The sequence below is a fragment of the Chiloscyllium punctatum genome, chromosome 19 (assembly GCF_047496795.1).
Source record: "Chiloscyllium punctatum isolate Juve2018m chromosome 19, sChiPun1.3, whole genome shotgun sequence".
NCBI lineage: Eukaryota > Metazoa > Chordata > Chondrichthyes > Orectolobiformes > Hemiscylliidae > Chiloscyllium > Chiloscyllium punctatum.
Window position 1 is genome coordinate 69,974,394 of NC_092757.1, and position 18,006 is coordinate 69,992,399.

Here is an 18,006-nt window from a genome sequence, read left to right on the forward strand (position 1 = left end):
AAATAGGAAGAACAGACACAAAGGGAAGGAAGTGGAGTAGCATTATTAGTAAAGGAGTGAACCAAAGCAATAGCAAGGAAGACATTGGCTTGGAAAATCATGATGTGGACTCTGTATGAATGGAGATGAGGAATACTAAGGAACAGAAAATGTTAGGAGTTATCTGTCGCCCTCCCATTCCCCAAACATTGGTGGAAACATAAGGAAAGACATTAAACAAAGAATCAGAGTTGCATGGTGATATATTGGGAAGTGTGGATGTAGAAAAGAACCTGTGTCCCCTTGTACACCAGTCAATGAAAGTGCATGTGCAGCAAGCAATTCGCAAGGCAAATGGTAAATTGGCCATCATTGCAAGAGGATTGGAATTCAGATACAGGGATATCTTAGAGCAGTTATACAGGGCCCTGGTCAGACCAAACCTGGAAGATTGCTTCCAGTTTTGGTCTCCCTACACAAGAAAGATTATACTTGCCATAGGGAGCAGTGGTGCAGAGATTAACTAGTGTGATACCGGGGATTGGAGGACTGCCCTATGAGGAGAGATTAGTTGAACTGGGTTTGCATTTCACTACAGATGAGAGGGATTTGATTGAAACGTAAAATTCCAGCAGGGCTGGGCAAACAACATGCTGGGTGGATGTTTGTCCTGTTTGGGGAGTCTAGAACCAGATGCCAGGCTCAGGCTATGGTGTGACCAATCCCCTGACCCCCCCAAACCCCACCCCCATATAAGTCTGAGATGAGAAATCCTTTTTCACTCAGAGTAGTGAACCTGTGAATTTCTCTACCACAGAAGGCTGTGGATGCCACGTCAAAGAATATGTTCAATAAAGAGATAGATTAGTGTTTAGATTATAAAGGCATCAAAGGGTATGAGGAGAAACAAGAAAAATGCCATTGAGATAGAGGATCAGTCATAATAATATTGAATGGTGGAGCAGGCTCAAACGGCTGAATGGTCTACCCTGCTCCTACTTTGTATGTAAAATGTAAGTTTTTGTTCTTAAATAAACCTCTTTATTCCCAGCTAGGGTTTTCAAAATTGTCACATTGCTGAATTGTGTCACAGTGTCAGAACGTACTGTTTACTTTTGAAAGAAATTGAGCAATTCCAAAAATTCCCTGAGTGTAACTCGGATTGGTCACCCACATGACTCATTAAGATGTCATGAAAGTTCATATCTGAATGATTTACTTGTTACATGCCACCTCCCACAGATGTACATGGAATTTCCCGTGCATTTGTACCCAGAGACACATGGAGTCCAGGTGTAATTCAAATCCTAAGGCTAATAGGGTAAATCTTTGGCATAAGTGAGCTACCCACACAGTATAAAATGACAGAAGTTGACAATCTTTTACAAATGCCTGATGATCCTTTTGAGCAATATATTTCTGCCTCTAATATTGTCCCAAGTTAAGAGCTTTATACACAGGGTAGGGTGTAACCAGAACTCTGATCTCTTATTCCCATTTTCCCTGTGATTGCAATTAAAATGTAAACTGTCGGCAGAGTGCATGGGAGGCACTTACAATAACACACTGGGAATGTTCTCCAGTGGTGAAACCCACCATCCACTATAAGTGGGCTATGAAAAAGTCACCTGCTTAAACAGAAAGGCTCTCTATTATGACAAAACCCTTCCTGTTAAACTCTGTTGCCATTAACAGAAATCTTGAGAGCACAACGTTGATTACAGGTCTTTTTAAAAATGAAATTTTGATCAAATGTTCACACTACATTTGTTTCACTTTTACTTATGTGTGCATCATCAGAACTTTTTTGATCAAAGAATTAAACATATTGGCACACATCATGATTGACACATGGTGATGGTTAGAGGTGAGGTGGGACATATCCTTTCTTGTGGAAAAGTAGCACTCAAGAAGCTTGTCACAATCCAGGATGTGGTGATTAGCATAGTCTCCACCATTGGACCCACAGTAGTAGCAGTGTGTACCATCTCAAAGATGTACTGCAAAAATTCACTAAGAGTTCTACCATTACTATCTGGAAAGACATGGGCAGCAGATATATGGGAACCCCACCCAAAATCCCCTCCAAGTCACCCACCATTCTGACCTGGAAGTATATCCCTGTTCCATCAGTGTCACTGGGACAAAATCCTGGGATATCCCTGAACAAGATTATGCGTCTGCCTACACCAAATGGACCGTAGCAGTTCAAAAAGGCTTCTCTCCACCACCTTCTCGAAGGCAAGCAGGGAATAGACAATAAATTCTTGCAAGTTTGTGCACTTGATTTGCTAGCTTTGATTTTCATAAATTTGATTTTTAATAGACCTCTTCACTCTCAGCTAAGGTTTTCAAATTTCTTATGCTAAATAGTATCGTGATTCAGAATGTTCTGGAATAAAAACAAATTACTGCTGGAAACTGAATTTAAAAAAACACAGAATATGCTGAAAAATTTAGCAAATAGGTCTGACAGCATTTATGCAGAAAGGAGTAATATATGGAGGTCCAATATGACTTTTCTTTAGGTCTGTTCTGAATAAGAGTCATCTTGGACTTGGTGTTAATTCTGTTTCTATCACTGCTTTGCTGGCGAAGTTTAACACCACTTTTTACTTGTATCAGAACATTTGGTCTTTTTTTGTTTGAAGAATTGCAATTCCAAAATTTCCAGAATGCAGTGAGGATTGACTATCCATGTTGTATTGCTTTTTCTTGTTCAGTTTTTAATGAGTGTTCAGTTATTGTCCAATATTGCTGTACCTGCAACTCTTTGGGAAATAATTGGATTTGCAGGCTGAGTTGCAGCTCCAATGGATGCATTTTAAAAGAGTGTCTGAGATTAGTGAGGATATTGGAAATGCAGGTAAACTCAGCATTCTAAGACCCGCACACACATTTGCACAGTACTGACCCTGCCCTTTAGGGAACTTACTTTCTTTCCTTGATTCTCTGTAACTACAATCCCTCCCCCACCTACCACACTCAGGACACCACACCCTCCCTATTTTGCTTGTCGCAACCAGTGTGCTGTCCAGATCCCTCCCTCTTCCATTTTTCCTGTCGCACATTCCATATACACCCCAGCCACTAGACGTCATGCAAATTTTCATTTACCTGCTCCCCACTCTTGTGCTGTGGAGTTAAATAAACTTTGAAAAACAGTCATCCAACATTTTCTTTGAACTTTTTTAGCTTCTCATTCATAATATGGCAATCTGGAAACTGTATCAGTGGCCGAATTATTAATGGCCGAACTCTGAAAATTAATAAGATATTTAGCTCTGTAGGCAATGTTGACACAGTTGCAGAGGAGAGTGGTGATTCAGGTCTCTATTATCTTGAAGTAAGTCATTCTTTGTGGTTTTTCAATATCTGTGTTTATTTACACACGATTGAGAAATCAGAAATAGATAAAAGCTTCTCATATTGATATTTTGAATCTGCTTCTGTTTTGTGGGAAATTGCTACACATACTGGAACCTGTACTGAAAACCCAAGAATTGCTGGAAATCAGAGCTGATGAAGAGTCATCCAGACTTGAACTGCTAGCTTGCGCTCTTTCCCTGGATGCTGTCTGACCTGCTGTAATTTCCAACACTTTTTGGTTTTCACTTCTGCATACATTGTCAGTTTCTGGGCTCTTCAGCTTTCACCTGGAGGCAGGCACATCATACTGCCAAGATTGAATATGGTAGGCCGGAGCCTCCTGAATGGAGGTAGGCTTGTGTATTTGAGCCTTGCCTGATCGGCACTTTCCGTTCCTTCATGAAAATTCAGCCCAAAGTCCTCAGTCACATGAAAAGTCAGCGAATCTGGGGCTGTTCCAGACGGTGGAAAGGATATTTGTTAGAGGCTTAAAATCAAATGTATTCTAAGAAAGTTGATTAAAAACTGTTCCTTTTAGCAGAAGAGTTAAGAACCAAAGAATTCCAACATAAGGTGCATGGCAAGAGAACCAACAGTAGCACTTCTCGAGGCATGAGTTGTTAAGTTGTGGAGTGTATTGCCTGCAAGTGTAATAATGACAAATTGAAGAGGAATTTCCACAGAGAAGGCTCATGAGAATGTGGAACTAGTTAAATTACTCTTGCAGAAAGCTGGCATGGACACACCAGACCAAATGGCTTCCTGTACTTTGACCATCTTGTGATTCTATAAATGTTGGGGTATGATTATGAAGTTTGCTGATGATTCATTTGATCATGAGGAATAAAATTGGACACTGCAGGAAGATACAAATGGATTGATCAGATTGGCCGAAAATGGCAAATGGATTTCTATCCAGAGAAATGTGGGGTAATTCAACTGGAAAGAACAGATAAGGCAAAGAAAATCATTATAAATAGGATAGTGAGAGGTGTAGAAAAATAGAGAAACCTTGATGTATGACCGTTGAAGTTGTCTTGGTGAGATATTGCAGCGTATCTTGTAGATGGTGTACATTGCTACCACTATGCACTGGTGGTGCACGGAATAAATGTTTAAGATAATGCAAGGGGCAGTTGTCAAGTGGTCTGCTTTGACCTGGATGATGCTGAGTGTTGTTGGAACCTTGTTCATCTCAGTAATTGTAGGTCTTTCATCACCTTTACTAAGGAGACTGGAGGGATACTAATGAACCAAGTTGAATTGTCATCAAACTGGAACAGCTTGTAAAGGGGTACAACTAATTCTCTACAAGTCTTCAGTATATTTGTCAGGGTCCATATCCTTTACAGTGCTCAGTGCTTCAGCCATTTCTTTATACCATCAAGTGAATAAAAGTAGTTGAAGCCCTGGCATGTCTGATTCTGGGGCCCTTGGGAGAACGCCAAGATGGATCATCCATTAAGCACATTTGAATATGGCTAAAACATTCAGTTAAAAATAGAATGTTTCATTGCACAGTCTCAAGCTCAGTAGATTAGGGAACCTAGTAAATTTGGCTTCAATCCAATGCAAAAATGATGGAATTATTGGCTGAACCTTTCAACAGAAGGAAGTAGGTTGGAGCCTCAGATGCCACTGAAATTTATAACATTTGAAACCTCTGTGTGCAGCACCACATAATTGTCCCCAGATGTTTCAGTTGAAATTGGCACAATTATTTAGCTCTTTAAAGACTTATTTTTAAATGTTCATTTTCTATTCCGGTATTTATCCAGTATCTTGTAAGTTTCAAAACTTTCATAATTTCAAATATTTTATTCCTGTGTGCGGTTGAGTTCTCAGCGTGTGGTATAAACTGGATTTGCTGTTTCACTCCAGAATTGGAGTTTCCGAAAGGATTTGTGGAGTGGCATAAATTTTGACCTTGATGACCCCTCCCACTGTTATGGAAGAATTAATGGGGATGATAGCATTGTATTTTTGAAAAACTTTTTTGCTAACAGATATAGACTTAAGGATGACAATGTTTTGATTCAACTGTACCAACTGAAACTGATATGTTTTAGTTTGAGCAACTTTAAGTTAAGGCCTTTCTTCCTTCAAGACTCCAGATAGTCCAGGCTGTCAATATTATAATTAATGCAGTCCTGCCCTGGGTTGAAATACAAATAATTTAATTCTGTTCCATTTTCACCAAATTCCCACGTGACTGGTAAGCCTATATTCTTTCCTTTTCTCTCTGCCATTTTTATTTGCACAATCCCCATCCACATCTGCATATTTCAGCTCAGGCTGTGGTGTACGATCTGCTGGAGAAGTGCTATTTTGGCACTTTGCCACTGCCAGTCAAAATTGAATACATGTTTTTAGAAAACCTCATTATTACTTTCTGATTAACAACAGTGTAGTCAATTTGCTAACGAGAGGGGAAGCAACTTCTGCGGTGGGCGGAGACTCTTGGTATCAGCTGCTTGTTTTACACACTCTATCCAATTTGTCTTTGCATCAAATTTATGCAAGTGTGAGTAAATGGGCTTAAAACATTTAGTCATCTATTAATAACCTGCATTTTTAGCAATTAGCACAATAATTGTGAAGTAACTTTATTAAACAATTTCAACGTTACATTTTACGTTCTAATTTTTATTTTTTTTTAGATTAGATTAATTACAGTGTGGAAACAGGCCCTTCGGCCGAACAAGTCCACACCGACCCAGCGAAGCACAACCCACCCAGACCCATTGCCCTATTTTTATCCCTTCACCTAACACTACGGGCAATTTAGCATGGCCAATTCACCAATTCACCATTTTTGGACTGTGGGAGGAAACCGGAGAACCCAGAGGAAACCCACGCAGACATTGGGAGAATGTGCAAACTCCACATCGTCAGTCACCTGAGGCGGGAATTGAACTGGCACTGTGAGGCAGCAGTGCTAACCACTTTGCCGCGGTGACGGGTCTCTTATAATGTCGTGAAGACTTACTATACTTATAGCAGGAAGAAGGACATTATAATTATGATAAAAAAGCTTTGCACATTGGCTGGCCCAAAAGATTTGGTTTGAAACTCTGGGGATGCTGAGACAGATAAAACAGGGTTCGGAGGTGGAGAAGAACAGAGTGCTGGTCTGGGTGTTTTACTTGCAAATTGGGTAGGCAGCTAGCCAGCACATTAGTTAAACCAGGAATTGACTTTGACTCAAAAACTGACATAAATGTACAGTTTCCCACAATACAGCACGGCAGGCATCAACTTGACAAACTGCCTGCCATTTAATAAAAACATTCTGGAGCAATTAAGTTTGTTTAACAAGCTCATTGACCCAAATAATTCACTGCCTATCCCATAATGGGGTGAAAATGCATGAAGTAAGGACATGTATTTTTTTAAGATTAGATTACTTACATTGTGGAAACAGGCCCTTTGGCCCAACAATTCCACACCAACCCTCCAAAGAGCAACCCATTCCCCTACATTTACCCCTTCACCTAACTCTATGGGCAATTTAGTATGGCCAGTTCACCTACACATTTTTGGACTGTGGGAGGAAACTGGAGGAAACCCACGCAGACACTGGGAGAATGTGCAAACTCCACACAGACAGTCGCCTGAGGCAGGAATTGAACCCGGGTCTCTGGCGCTGTGAGACAGCAGTGCTAACTAATGTGCCACTGTGTGGCCCACTTGTGAGTGTGCTTTGCACTATAAACCCCGATTTGATACCCATCCTTGGTGATCATCATGCCTGGCTTTCCAAATCCCATCCCCTTGCTGCTTTCCCCATGGTGCCCAATCTCTTCCCACCACAATAACTTATGAGTTAACTGTGTCCAGGCACCATTGATGTTCTCCTTGGGCAGTTTGCAGTGCTAGCAGCACCCATGACTGAGTTCTAGTGCTGCTGGGATGCTGGTGTTATTTGCAAATCAGATTTTATTAGATTCCTAACAATACTCTACCCCATAAAATTCACTGCCATGTGTGGAATCTGGATGGCATGTAACACCATGTGGGCGGCACGGTGGCACAGTGGTTAGCACTGCTGCCTCACAGCGCCAGAGACCTGGGTTCAATTCCTGCATCAGGCGACTGACTGTGTGGAGTTTGCACGTTCTCCCCGTGTCTGCGTGGGTTTCCTCTGGGTGCTCTGGTTTCCTCCTACAGTCCAAAGATGTCCAGGTCAGGTGAATTGGCCATGCTAAATTGCCCGTAGTGTTAGGTAAGGGGTAGATGTAGGGGTATGGGTGGGTTGCGCTTCGGTGGGGCGGTGTGGACTTGTTGGGCCGAAGGGCCTGTTTCCACACTGTAAGTAATCTAATCTAATCTAAAAAAACAGCATTTACTGTTGGGCAGCTTGTAACTACACCATGTCAAATAAATGGGAATTTTCTCTTTTAAAAGGTGGTCACAAGAGGGATAACAAGTCCTGATAAATGGCAGTGAACCTTTTAAAATTGCTGTCAAACATCTACATAGAAGTTGCAGAGGTTGATCAGCTAAATGTAAAAATGTTATGGCCCTATTTTGAACAACAAAATACAACTAGATTAATATTTGAACTTTACCACAAATATTCAAAGAAATAATGAGCAGTTTCAGAATAAAACAATTTATGTCTTCAGTTTATCATTCACAATTATGAAAAGCATTAGAAAGATGACATCAGACTTTAAAGAATATGATTCGATGTTATTGTCAAGAATGTCCTTGTCATTGGTTTGAAGGAGTCCCCTTGTTAGTGTTTACCATTAGCAATCCCTATGTCAAGTTTCAGAGAAGAGCTGACTAAAATGAGAGACTTGGCCACAAAGCGTGTGAAAAGAGCACAACAAACAATGAATACCAGAGGAGATTTTTTAAAAGCCAAAGCAATTAATTTTGTGAGCAGAGTCAAGATGTTCGTCTTGTTCCCTGTCCCTGTGGAAGTATTAAAAGTGAGATTCACGGGACCATATTCAATCAAAAAGAGAATTAATTATGTTGAATTACACTGTGAACAATATTCCTGCTAAGCTACAAGGCTGCACAGCAATTCAAGAGTCCCTGCACTGAGATCAATGCACCAACACCATCCACAGCATTGATTTTATAGCTCCTGAAGTTGCTGCTATGCACAGACCTCGGGGATCCATGCAGATGAAAACAAAGTTAACAAGGACATTGGTAGTGAGTACCCTGAACAGGAGAAAATATCAGAAACTATATTATCATCAAAATGTTAAAAAGATACTTTGATAAGTCAGGGTGGAAGTATATTTGCAGTGGTGAAAGAAATAACGACTGAAATAAAAATGACAATAATTTGAAAATGAATAAGATTTGTTAACCAAAATTGCTAAAACAAATTTTATGGTCTGTCAAGCTAGAATTCATTCTGGAAAATATGGTGATTGTTCTAATCAATATTTTCAATGATTTATTATACATCTCTGGAGCAGGTAGATTTTGAATTCAGGCCTCCATGCTTCGAAATAGGGACACTACCACAGTGTCACAAAAGCTGTTTTCACTCTAGAAATTGACTTATCAAATATTACCATCAGCTGTAACCATAAGAAATAATTAATTAACATTACATATCTAGTTTCTACCATGACTGATTATAAATGTAATCAGTTTGCTGTGTAATAGTGCCTTTTGTAATAGTGTTATTCATAACATCTAATATTACGGCTGTATATGTGTTGACTTTAGAGATCTCTTTTAGCCATTCAAAAATTCTTCTATCGTATTGATCAAGTTTCACATTGTATTCCTCTTGAAAGTGGCAAATCTGAAAATTATCTTGATATTTCCAATATGTCATAGAGTCATGGAGATGTACAGCATGGAAACAGACCCTTCAGTCCAACCCGTCCATGCCGACCAGATACCTCAACCCAATCTAGTCCCACCTGTCCCGGCCCATATCCCTCCAAACCCTTCCTATTCATATACCCATCCAAATGCCTCTTAAATGTTGCAATTGTACCAGCTTCCACCGCTTCCTCTGGCAGCTCATTCCATACATGTACCACCCTCTGTGTGAAAAAGTTGCCCCTTAGGTCTCTTTTACATCTTTTCTTTCTCACCCTAAACCTATACCCTCTAGTTCTGGACTCGCTGACCCCAGGGAAAAGATTTTGTCTATTTATCCTATCCATGCTCCTCATAATTTTGTAAACCTCTATAAGGTCACCCCTCAACCTCTGACGCTCCAGGGAAAACAGCCCCAGCCTGTACAACCTCTCCCTGTAGCTCAAATCCTCCAACCCTGGCAACATCCTTGTAAATTTTTTTTAACCCTTTCAAGTTTCACAACATCTTTCCGACAGGGAGGAGACCAGCGTTGCACACAATATTCCAACAGTGGCCGAACCAATGTTCTGTACAGTCGTAACATGTCCTCCCAACTCCTGTACTCAATACTTTGACCAATAAAAGAAAGCATACCAAACACCACCTTCACTATCCTATCTACCTGCGACTCCACTTTCAAAGAGCCAAGAACCTACACTCCCTAGGACCTTACCATTAAGTGTATAAGTCCTGCTAAGATTTGCTTTCCCAAAATGCAGCACCTCGCATTTATCTGTATTAAACTCCATCTGCCACTTCTCAGCCCATTGGCCCATCTGGTCAAGATCCTGTTGTAATCTGAGGTAACCTTCTTCGCTGTCCCCTACACCTCCAATTTTGGTGTCATTTGCAAACTTACTAACTGTACCTCTTATGCTCTCAGCCAAATTGTTTACATAAATGACAAAACGTAGTGGACCCAGCACCGATACTTGTGGCACTCCACTGGTCACAAGCCTCCAGTCTGAAAAACAACCCTCCACCACCACCCTCTGTCTTCTACCATTGAGCCACTTCTGTATCCAAATGGCTAGTTCTCCCTGTATTCCATGAGATCTAACCTTGCTAACCAGTCTCCCATGGGGAACCTTGTCAAACCCCTTATTGAAGTCCATATAGATTACATCTACCGTTCTGCCCTCATCAATCCTCTTTGTTACTTCAAAAAACTCGATTGAGTTTGTGAGACATGATTTCCCATGCACAAAGCCATGTTGACTATCCTTAATAAGTTCTTGCCTTTCCAAATAGCAGTGGATGTATTCAGCTCCTTTTATCGATTGACTTCATTTGGTGTTTTCACCTTGAAAATTGAGTATGATGATAAGATTAATTTTATATATTTAATTTCCAATATTTTCATATTCTGAGTTTGTGGCATTTATTTATTCTTGGCTTGCAGGTTATTTCATTCATGATTTTATAGACATGCTGTTGAACCAGAAATTTCAACATTCCTGGGAACTGCTTTTTCACCATGCTGTGGTAAGTATTTCTAAATAACTTGTCGCTTTTAATAAGCTCAGTTCTCATTAGTCTCAGATCTTGCACATGACAATCTGCTTTCTGCCCAGGTCCTTTCATCATTGTAACTTGGGTAGTATTGTCTGTCCTTAATTAGTCCATAACCCAAATCAGCAAGCAACGTTTTAACCAATATACATACTGATAATCCATTACATTGCATATGATGTTAACTTCTGAAGTACCTTCATATAGTAGAGTGAATATTTCCAAATTTCCTGCAAAAAGCAGTTCAGCTGTTTTTTTGACTACTGTTTAATGTGTTAAGGAAGGCAAGATGGAGAAACTGCAAAATTACTATTCCAGTCAACTCTCAGTGGTAGAAAAGTTATTGAATTTATATTTAACGATGGAATGACTGAACACTTGGAAGAACATGAACTTCTTAAAGTGAGACAACCTGGATTTCTAAAGAGGAAGCCATATCTGTTAACCAAATAGAGCTTATTGAGGATATAAGTGGTAGGCAGGAAATTGTCAAGGAAAATGATAAATATGGAATTTCAGTAGACATTCATTGTGGTTCCATATTAGCTAAAATTTCTGTTAGAAACAATGTTGGAAACTTGGGTCAGGCACCATCTGTGGAACAAGAAACAGAGTTGTTATTTCAAATGGCTCTTTTTCAGAACTGAAATGGACTGGAAAAGTGTTTTTTTATGCTGTTGACAGAAGAGAGATGAGGAACGAGTAGAACAGATTGGGATGGTGTTCAGAGCAAAACAAAAGCAGTGCTAATGGCGGTGAAATAGTGATGTGTGAAGAAAGTCTTTGGGCCCACTTTTCTGACTCTGTCTGTGATTTATTTGCTTCAGCTATTCCATGAAAGGCTACTTACATCACAGCAGTAAATATCGTGGTAATGTATGCCTACAGTAAGAGTTATTTAATTGAATATTTTGTAATTTTTAAAAGAATTTACAGGCTGTGGAGAAAGAAGCTTTTTCTGCTGGATGGGGGTGTCTTGGACAAAGGTTCATATTCATTAAATCAGAGCCAGGTCACTGAGAAGTTGGAAATAGTCACACACAGGATAGATGTATGGATTTCCCTTCCTCAAAAACATTCACTCATCTCTCAGTTAATTGTGGCTATTTGCTGGACAAGGGCATAAAAGGATGTGGAACCAGGGCAAATAGCTGGATCAGCCGCAGAGTAGTTAAATGACAGAATAGACTTGATGGGCTGAAGGGCTTACTTTTGTGTATGCACAACAAAAGCACATTTCCATGCCTATTTTGCTCTTTATTGCTGGAAATTTCACAGTGATGGCTGCTCAGTGCAAAACTGAAAAAAGGCAGTGCCCAATTTTGTTTTTATTTTTCTTTCATTCTTGTTTCTCTGGTGTCCCTACTGTTGCCTTCTGTTTTTCAATTAAACAGAGTACGAGACTTCAATAAGCAAGTGAATAAGATCTTTTGTTTTGCGCTATAAAATCGCTAAAGTTTTTATAATCTGAAGTTGGCTCACAGAGGTTACCTTGGAATGAAAAGAGAAGCTTAACTAATAATATAGCTCCATAAACATTTGAAGTTAATTTGCACTGCCATCTTGTGAATTTATTGCTAAAGTCACATTGCATAAGAATTTTTTTATGAATGTACATAAAATGTTTATTCTTCATATTGCTTGTAAACTGCTGTGTGTCCCTTGTAAAGGTTTTATTAGAGAATGATGTGCTGTAAGCCTGAAGTTGAACTGGAGCACTTGATTGGCACTTCACATAATAACATTACTTTTTCCAACTTGGCTATTATGAGGAGCACCTCTTTTACTTTGACTCTTAAAAATAGAGCGTAAGAATTCTCAAATGAGCATTCATTGAGAATGCTGCCTTAGATCTCTGGCTGATCATTAATAGAGAAGTCTGAAGTAATTGAAAATTGTATTTATTTTAATATTTAAAACTAAACATAAAATATTGATTGTATGATAAAAGTACTTGAAATAAACTGCATTTTTTGGATGATAGCAACAAATAACTCTCAAAGAAATCGTTTGAACTTTTTGTTTGAAAACCTCACCTATTTTCATCTGACTTTTCAAGTGATAGAGCAATACAGATAACGCATAATAAGAGTTCATTTTTGGACCTTAATGTAATTGGTTGTACTTAAAACATCAAAGTACACATACCCTTTTGACCTTGAGATCTTTGATAGAAGGAAAGGTATGGTCTGATGAAACATCCATTCCTAAAACAACATGAGCTAACTTCTTATTGCACTTGCTCTGTTTTTGTTGCTGTTTTTAATATCTTTTTTTGTTTCAGACTTCCAATTTTTAATTGTTTTATTTGTCGATTTAGTTTAGAAGTGACTGTGTATCTGAGACTTGCTATTGTATGAATGAGAAAGAGAAGGCTCACAGGAAAAATAAATGTTTCAAACAACAAACGAACAATGGGTTGTGAAAATCAGAGTGGTTGCTGGTGTATAGTTTGGATTTGAGTTCTGAACATAGAAGCAATTTTCAAATAAGGGATTGGAAGTATTTGAAATTCTAAATGATCAAAATGTTGAAATTATGTCCTTAGCTATCTGTCCTCTCAACTAATGTTTGGTTGCTTGCTACAGAAAGACAAGGTTGGGAAATATGACAGTACTTCCATAGATTGGAGGTTTAGGAGTGCACCAGCGATTTGGAACACAAAGAGTCGTCATCTATTCAGACCCTTGAAATTGTTCAGCCCTTATTAAATTGTGGCTGATCTGTACCACAAAACCTTGCCCTTTCTCTGTATCTCTTGACACCCAACTCAAGATGAGTTCCAGATTTCCATAATCCTCTTGTGTGAAAACATGCTTCCCAGTTTCACTTTGAAAGACCTTCGGCAGACTAAGAGTACAGAGAAAAAGAGAGTTAATGTTTTTCTTAAATAGAAGTCTTTGGACTCAAAACATTAACTGTGTCTCTTGCCACAATTGCTGTAAGACCTCCAGAGTTTCTCCAGCATTCTCTGTTTTTTTTTACACATTTCAGCATCGACAGTATTTTGCTTTTACAAGAGTACACCACACCATTTGAAAGCAGTTTCAGGGAATCCTGAGGAGGAAATGGGGATCGTAAGTGTATGAGGTGTGTAAGATGACTGAAGGCAGTACTTTAAGGAAATGATGAATTGGAAGTGAAACCATTGGGGATATAAGATTAAATCACATGGCCAGTCCTTGAGGATTGCTCTGGTGACTGTTGTGAGAATGGCTGTTTAAGTCAGTATCTAAGCAACATTTAAGTGAATATCTAGGTAACCTTCTCTAATCAGTGTCACAGGTGAAATATTCCATTTGTCAACTAACCAAGTGGTCTTTTCTTTTCCTGATTTGGAAATGCCAGTGTTGGACTGGGGTGTACAAAGTTAAAAATCACACAACACCAGGTTATAGTCCAATAGGTTTAATTGGGAGCACACTAAGTTTTGGAGCGGTGCTCCTTCATCAGGTGAAAGGATCGGCACTCCGATAGCTAGTGTGCTTCCAATTAAACCTGTTGGACTATAACCTGGTGTTGTGATTTTCAACTTTTTTTTTCCCTGTATGCTACTGATTTAATATATGCAGCATTACAGAATATTAAAAATCTATTCAGACATTGTTAAAAATGGGTCCGATTGGAATGTGTGTACACAGTATTGTTTCCAACGTTACAGTTATTTGTAGATGTCTTTTGCTGGAAAACTCAGGTACAGAGGAGCACAGTTGATGTAAACATGTCCACAGGGATTCCATCTAAACAAACCTTGGGTGAGTGTTTTGATAATCAGTACAGAACAGGAGTGCAATAAGTATCACAAGCATATAGTAAAGCAGGTAATTGAAATGGTGTCATCGATTTGTGTACTGAGACCTGCAGTGCAAGGAATATGGTTTCTAGACAACATCCTGGTCTTTTATATAAATGTAAATGGATTGTTTTCAAATGAGCATAATTTCTCTGTGAGACTACAGATTTGATTTTAAATATGTTAATCATGTTAAATATTATTCAGAGTTATAGAATGAGACAGCACAGAAGGTGGTCATTTGGCCCATCAGACCAGATTTTTGATAGAGCTATCCTGTTAATCCTCCTCCACCTGTTTTTGACAGTTTTATTGTTTTACCCTTCAGGTAAAAATTGCCCAATTTTTAAAAATCTACATCCACCACCTTTTCAGATTGGATATTCTTGAAAATAACTTTTTTTGTTTTTCTAAAAAAGAAAATTTCCTCAAGTTGTCCTGATTGTTTTGCTGAAAATGTGTTGCTGGAAAAGTGCAGCAGGACAGGCAGCATCCAAGGAGCAGGAGAATCGACGTTTCAGGCATAAGCCCTTCTTCAGGAATTCTTGAAACGTCAATTCTCCTGCTCCTTGGATGCTGCCTGACCTGCTGCGCTTTTCCAGCAACACATTTTCAGCTCTGATCTCCAGCATCTGCAGTCCTCACTTTCTCCTGATTGTTTTGCTGATCACCTTAAATCTATTTCTGTCTGGTTACTTGTCCATTATGTCACTGGAATATTTCCCTTTTATTTACTTCAACAAAACACTCCATACTTTTGAACACTCCCATCCAATTTCCCATAAACTTTTCTAAACTGTAAAGCAAATGATGCCAGTTTCTTCAACTCCAGTGTGTAACTGCAATCCTACATCACTGGTATCATTCTGAGTAATTGTTTCTATATCCACACCAAGGACTCGATAGCTTTCCTAAAATTTGAGACCCAGAATCAAATTCTTTTTGATGCTTGTTGAGATAAAGAGTGAACTTCTGTCCTTTGTCTAACTTGAGTTTTTTTGTTGATGCTGGGCAAAAGGTTCGGCAACATAATTTAAAAGATGAGTGAGAAATGCTATTGAAATAATATGACTGGTATTGGAGTAGCACACACCAGTTATAATAACTGAGTTCTGAATGCATGCAGTAGCATGAGGGTGGATAGGATGATTGGCACCACTGCTGGTGTACAACAACCAAGCAGTTATTCAGTCCTGAGTGCTGAGCAATGGGCATAGTGATGAGTGGAGTGTTGGCGATGGGAATATTTGAAATTATGTTGCTACATCTTTCAAATTCTGTGCGAATGAATCACAGGCCTGAAGCCAAAACACATTAATCTGCCTGTAATGGAGGAAAAAATGCTCAGCATGTCTGTTATAAGTCCTGGAATAGTAAATACATATTTGTAAAATGCCATTAAAAAATACAACAATGTACTTTTGAGTACATTGAGCGGCAAATCCAAGACAAAGGATATTAATAGTGTGGGCTCTGCATCAGATTTTGACATTTGGCAGAAACAGCGTCTTGTAAAAATATGGATCTAGGCATCGATGGAAGTGAACAGATGTGATGAAATAAATTTCAGGAGGCCACAGAATGCCTAATACAAGATGTATCTTATTAGCTATAAAATGCTTTGTGATGCCCTGAGGTTATGAAAGGCATTGATTATGGAGATGATCATTTTTTAAAAATCAGAATTTCCTAATGAAGGAATTGATCAAGATTTCACATTTTAGGAATTTTGTTGTTACAAACAAACTAAAATCAACACTGACTAAATATTATTAACAGATAATTAATGTACTAAACTACAAAGTTAATTCCCAATTAACTTAATAAACCAAAAACTCCATATTTATAAGTTACACGGCACCCTCGGCGTAAATGGAATCTTATCTTTAAAATCCAAATCTTTCAACTTTAACAGGAAATTTTCTCCCCATCCCATCAAACTGAGTCTTCCAGTATCTATTGAAACAAAGTTTCCAGTGCTGATGTTGTTTTGGTGAAATGTGATTTGAACTTGATGAAAATAAGTTATTCCTGGCCCCTTTCAGGGATGGTCTGATTTTGATATACAAATCATTTCAAACTAGTTGGACCTATTTTTCTTTATACACGGGCAAATGCACAGTTTTCAATGAGGAAGATCATTCAGAGGTTAAAATCCAACACACAAAATCAAATATTGACATGACTTTTTCACAAAGCTATGGTATCTTGGGCAGGACCATGTATGGTCCTTAAGTAAATCTAAGCTATTTTCCTGTGCCAATAGTATTGGGAGTCAAAAGATCATGTTTCAACCAAAGTTCATGTGACTTCTTGAAAATGGAATTAAAATCAAGGGTTTGAGGTTTTCAATCATAGGTTAACAATTCTTAGTTGACATGAACAGTTTAAAATAATCACAATGAAGACTATTTGGTACAGACTATTTATATAATGGAATGTTAGCATGGTTCACAATAGTTACAAAACAGAGCATTAAACATGATTAACTGTTGACTATAATTGAGCGCAATCTGTTTGATTGTTAATATACTTAATAAATTGAGTATAATTCCTTTAGAATTTTTGCTTGATCTGTGTATAATCAATTGGATTTTCAGTAGTAGGGTACTGGGACTTTTAACTCTTGACAAGCTTCGCTTCATTAAATCAAGAATCATTCTCACCAGCGCTCAGCTTGGTCATCCATCCAAAGACAATCCTTTTTGTCTGTCTGGAATAGCAGTAACTGTTGTGGGTCTTTATTCCCTGAGTCTTGCCATCTGACTGACTGAGAATTTGAGCAGTAGCCAGGCCAGCTGCCTCCTCCTTTGTGGCACGGTGTTAAAACTTAAACCTGACTTTGACTAAGTTTCATTTGAGTTTTGGACTCCATAAGGCCATGTGGATTCATCTCTGGATAGATTTCATGGATGATCACGTGGGCTTGCCTTTGGGCAGATTTTGTCTCCTTTCCAAATAGTTCCTTTTCTAGGGACAGTTTTAAATATCACATTTTATAAAGTCCTGCATTCATAACATTCTCATGTACTTTGTACAACATATGTTGCAATTGATTTTGATTTCATTACAATTTCTGAGATTTTTATCTTTCCAAGGAATGTCAATACCTCCTAGTCAATAAACATACTTGTTGTCAGAGTTAGGAAACCAGTGAACTTTGACTTGCTAGGTGCAGCTCCTCTTCAATCTCCTCTCATTTCAAAACATCAAACTGTGATGTTCAGAACAGCAACCCAGCCACAAATCAAATATCTTTGGGCGGCACGGTTAGCACTGCTGCCTCACAGCGCCAGAGACCCAGGTTCAATTCCCGCCTCAGGCGACTGACTGTGTGGAGTTTGCACATTCTCCCCGTGTCTGCGTGGGTTTCCTCCGGGTGCTCTGGTTTCCTTCCACAGTCCAAAGATGTGCAGGTCAGGTGAATTGGCCATGCTAAATTGTCCGTAGTGTTAGGTAAGGGGTAAATGTAGGGGTATGGGTGGTTTGCGGGTCGGTGTGGACTTGTT

The 18,006-nt window shown here is 38.9% G+C and overlaps 1 protein-coding gene across 1 annotated transcript in view; it reads left to right on the forward strand.

Moving 5' to 3' along the window:
• tlcd2 (TLC domain containing 2) overlaps positions 1–18,006 on the forward strand; it is a 55,674-nt gene that overhangs the window by 5,524 nt on the left and 32,144 nt on the right. The window contains exon 3 of the mRNA XM_072589211.1: positions 10,595–10,677. Coding sequence (XP_072445312.1) covers positions 10,595–10,677 — 83 coding nt within the window. The remainder of the gene's footprint in view (positions 1–10,594; positions 10,678–18,006) is intronic.